Raw genomic sequence first — 4,342 nt, 5'->3', positions numbered from 1 at the left:
GCTGAATGTACTGCAGTATTTGTGTGTACTCTTACGTTGGGGGTGAGCTGGTACTCGATGAAGCTCTTGAGTCCGTACAGTTTGGACTCTTTTTTCGGGTCGGCGATCACACAGTCTAGAGGAGCCGTCGGGTAGAGCCAGACCGGACCCACCTCTCCCATCTGATTGGACGACAGTCAGAGCCAATCAGAGCGCAGCAATCAGAGTGATCAATAATCAATGAGGCTGATCACTCACATAGACGGGAAGTTGGTCCCTGCTGTTGGCGGGAGGTTTGGCCAACAAGAAGACTTCAGGACTCGGACCTTTGGAGAACGGGAACCTGAGAACACATAAGACCACTGGACTCTACCGGGCTCTACTGGACTCTGCTGGACTCTACTGAGCTCTGAATCTGCCTTGAATATGCCTTAAATCTTCCCTGAATATGCCCTAAATCTCTTGAATCTGCCTTAAATCTGCCTTGAATTTGCCTTGAATCAGCCGTGTGGATGCAGTTACTTGTTGAGGGAGATCTTCATGGAGGTCCCGTGGAGGCTCCGTCCTGAAGCCCCGCCCTCCAGGTCCAGCGGATCGTCACCACGGTAACTGCCCATGGACTGGTCATCCCAGTCATCGTCCCACTCGCCGTCATCGTCCTCAACAGCCGCTGGAGACAGGGGACAGGGGACAGTGTCCTGCCGGTTACTGGACGGATCACTTCGTCTCAGAGTTTCGGCCGTGCGAGCGTTACAGTCCGCCGCAGTGACCTGATGAACACACACCTGTCAGTTTCTGTGTGTTACCTTGTTGTGTGTGTGTGAGTCCTCGACTCTGATGTCCATCTGCTGTGTTGTTGACAAACGCCTCCGTCCCCGACCAGGAGTCCCCGTCTGCTCCGCCGCCAACGCCGCCGCCACGGACCTGAAACTCAGCCCCAACAACATGAAGGAGGAGAAAACCGACCTGCGGTCGAAGTGTGTGGTTTTGAGGCTGTTTGATACTTTGTGGTCATTTTGTGTCTTTTGTGACCATTTCAAGTCTTGTGTTTGAGTTGTCGTTGAGGTTGAGCTGTGTCTTTCTGGTCCTTCTGTGTCCCTTTTTCAGTTGTTTGTGTCTCTGAGGCCATTTCGAGACTTTCTCGTGGTTTTGCATCTCTTTGTGGTCTTTTCATGTCTCTTTGTAGTCGTTGGTTCAGTTGTCTGTCAGTTGTCGGTCAGTTGTTGGTTCAGTTGTCTGTCAGTTGTCGGTCAGTCGTTGGTTCAGTTGTCCGTCAGTTGTCGGTCAGTCGTTGGTTCAGTTGTCCGTCAGTCGTCGGTCAGTCATTGGTTCAGTTGTCTGTCAGTTGTCGGTAAGTCGTTGGTTCAGTTGTCCGTCAGTTGTCGGTCAGTCGTTGGTTCAGTTGTCCGTCAGTCGTCGGTCAGGTCGTTGGTTCAGTTGTCTGTCAGTTGTCGGTCAGTCGTTGGTTCAGTTGTCTGTCAGTTGTCGGTCAGTTGTTGGTTCAGCTGTCGGTCAGTCGTCGGTCAGTCGTTGGTTCAGTTGTCTGTCAGTCGTCGGTCAGTCGTTGGTTCAGTTGTCTGTCAGTTGTCGGTCAGTCGTTGGTTCAGTTGTCGGTCAGTCGTTGGTTCAGTTGTCGGTCAGTCGTTGGTTCAGTTGTCGGTCAGTCGTTGGTTCAGTTGTCTGTCAGCTGTCCGTCAGTCGTTGGTTCAGTTGTCTGTCAGTTGTCGGTCAGTCGTTGGTTCAGTTGTCTGTCAGTTGTCGGTCAGTCGTTGGTTCAGTTGTCCGTCAGTCGTCGGTCAGTCGTTGGTTCAGTTGTCTGTCAGTCGCGGTCGGTCAGTCGTTGGTTCAGTTGTCTGTCAGTCGTCGGTCAGTCGTTGGTTCAGTTGTCTGTCAGTCGTCGGTCAGTCGTTGGTTCAGTTGTCTGTCAGTCGTCGGTCAGTCGTTGGTTCAGTTGTCGTTCAGTTGTCGGTCAGTCGTTGGTTCAGTTGTCGGTCAGTCGTTGGTTCAGTTGTCGGTCAGTCGTTGGTTCAGTTGTCGGTCAGTCGTTGGTTCAGTTGTCTGTCAGCTGTCCGTCAGTCGTTGGTTCAGTTGTCTGTCAGTCAGTTGTCGGTCAGTCGTTGGTTCAGTTGTCTGTCAGTTGTCGGTCAGTCGTTGGTTCAGTTGTCCGTCAGTCGTCGGTCAGTCGTTGGTTCAGTTGTCTGTCAGTCGTCGGTCAGTCGTTGGTTCAGTTGTCTGTCAGTCGTCCGTCAGTCGTTGGTTCAGTTGTCTGTCAGTCGTCGGTCAGTCGTTGGTTCAGTTGTCTGTCAGTCGTCGGTCAGTCGTTGGTTCAGTTGTCTGTCAGTCGTCGGTCAGTCGTTGGTTCAGTTGTCTGTCAGTCGTCGGTCAGTCGTTGGTTCAGTTGTCTGTCAGTCGTCGGTCAGTCGTTGGTTCAGTTGTCTGTCAGTTGTCGGTCAGTCGTTGGTTCAGTTGTCTGTCAGCTGTCCGTCAGTCGTTGGTTCAGTTGTCGGTCAGTCGTTGGTTCAGTTGTCTGTCAGCTGTCCGTCAGTCAGTCGTTGGTTCAGTTGTCTGTCAGCTGTCCGTCAGTCGTTGGTTCAGTTTGTCTGTCAGTTGTCGGTCAGTCGTTGGTTCAGTTGTCGGTCAGTTGTCGGTCAGTCGTTGGTTCAGTTGTCTGTCAGCTGTCGTCAGTCGTTGGTTCAGTTGTCTGTCAGTTGTCGGTGTCAGTTGGTGTCAGTTGGTCAGTCGTTGGTTTCAGTTGTCGTCAGTTGTCGGTCAGTCGTTGGTTCAGTTGTCGGTCAGTCGTTGGTTCAGTTGTCTGTCAGCTGTCCGTCAGTCGTTGGTTCAGTTGTCTGTCAGCTGTCCGTCAGTCGTTGGTTCAGTTGTCTGTCAGTTGTCGGTCAGTCGTTGGGTTCAGTTGTCGGTCAGTTGTCGGTCAGTCGTTGGTTCAGTTGTCTGTCAGCTGTCGTCAGTCGTTGGTTCAGTTGTCTGTCAGCTGTCCGTCAGTCGTTGGTTCAGTTGTCTGTCAGTTGTCGGTCAGTCGTTGGTTCAGTTGTCGGTCAGCTGTCCGTCAGTCGTTGGTTCAGTTGTCTGTCAGTTGTCGGTCAGTCGTTGGTTCAGTTGTCGGTCAGTCGTTGGTTCAGTTGTCTGTCAGCTGTCCGTCAGTCGTTGGTTCAGTTGTCGGTCAGTCGTTGGTTCAGTTGTCCGTCAGTTGTCGGTCAGTCGTTGGTTCAGTTGTCCGTCAGTCGTCGGTCAGTCGTTGGGTCAGTTTTCTTTAATGGAGAGGCGGGCCTCTGTAGCGGCAGAAACGCCAAAAAAATAACACTGAAAAAAAATGTGTTCAAAAATGGCCGCAGGCTGTGAGAGGTTATGGGCGGAGCTTCCTCCTCACCCTGCTCACCTGTAAATATCCTTCAGGCACCAGACCGGTTTGTCCGCTGGAGTTCTGTGCTTTAATCCAGCCGCCGCCCACCGTCTGCACACACACACGCACACACACACACAGGCACATGCACACACGCACACACGTTAGCACAGAGTGTGTCACACTGTGATGACACACGTGTCACAGACATCCTGTCGCTCACCTGGTCGAGCACAGACACCGTCTCTCCCTGTCGCACCGTCAGCTCGTTGTTTCCTGGCACCGCCGTGAAGTCGTACAGAACTTCAGCCTGAGACACACAGAGTGTGCGTGTGAGGAAACGTGTGTTTATCCGTGGGACTGTGAGGGACACGTGAGGGGGACTTCCTGTTGACCTGGACGTTTCTGTCGTCAGCTGCGGGCCGCGGTCACATGACTCGGTCTGTTTCCTGTCGGCTTTAATATCTCTTTAATAAATGGAGTAATTTCGGATTTTCACACGTCTGCATTAGAAAAGCGAAACGAGTGAGACTTCCCGTCGGGTCCATTCAGATCTTTGAGTCCGTCAGACTCTGCTGATTATTTTCATTATTTTTCAGTCGTTTTTTAAATTGAACTTTACAGGTTTTACAGTAACCGAAAGTTTTAAACCAGTGATCATTAAAATAGGATTAGTTAAATAATTGTACATTTAAAACATAAATAGACAACCAAATAAATCATCTATAAATTACAAGAATAAAAAAGTTGATTAAAAACTGAAAAATAAAAGTGAAATAAAAGCTGCTGTGATGTATTTCTTTGTAAAAGTGAGTTTTTCTACTTTTTTCTGTTTTTTTTCCTTAAATAAACCTTAAAAAACAAAAGTTTCATCGTTTGTAAAGATTATGTTTGTACTCGTTTGCCGTGAAAATTGTGAGTTTTTAATAACTTTAACTTCGTTTGATATCTCTCTAATGTTGCCACCAGACTCAGAGATTTCACACGTTTAAATAATTATAACAA

At 49.6% G+C, this 4,342-nt stretch overlaps 1 protein-coding gene across 1 annotated transcript; it reads right to left on the bottom strand.

Moving 5' to 3' along the window:
- Positions 1 to 5: 5 nt before the first annotated feature.
- Positions 6 to 3,804, bottom strand: LOC121964030 (sorting nexin-9-like; the record flags this gene model as incomplete). Its single annotated transcript, XM_042514262.1, has 6 exons — positions 6 to 161; positions 238 to 322; positions 502 to 649; positions 786 to 903; positions 3,374 to 3,448; positions 3,561 to 3,804. Coding segments are annotated over 6 exons (826 nt in total), but the record flags the coding sequence as incomplete, so codon positions are not given.
- Positions 3,805 to 4,342: the final 538 nt, after the last annotated feature.

This window comes from Plectropomus leopardus, unplaced genomic scaffold (genome assembly GCF_008729295.1).
Source record: "Plectropomus leopardus isolate mb unplaced genomic scaffold, YSFRI_Pleo_2.0 unplaced_scaffold1374, whole genome shotgun sequence".
Classification (NCBI taxonomy): domain Eukaryota; kingdom Metazoa; phylum Chordata; class Actinopteri; order Perciformes; family Serranidae; genus Plectropomus; species Plectropomus leopardus.
The sequence above is the reverse complement of the archived record's forward strand: the minus strand, read 5'-3'. Positions and strand labels throughout refer to the sequence as shown.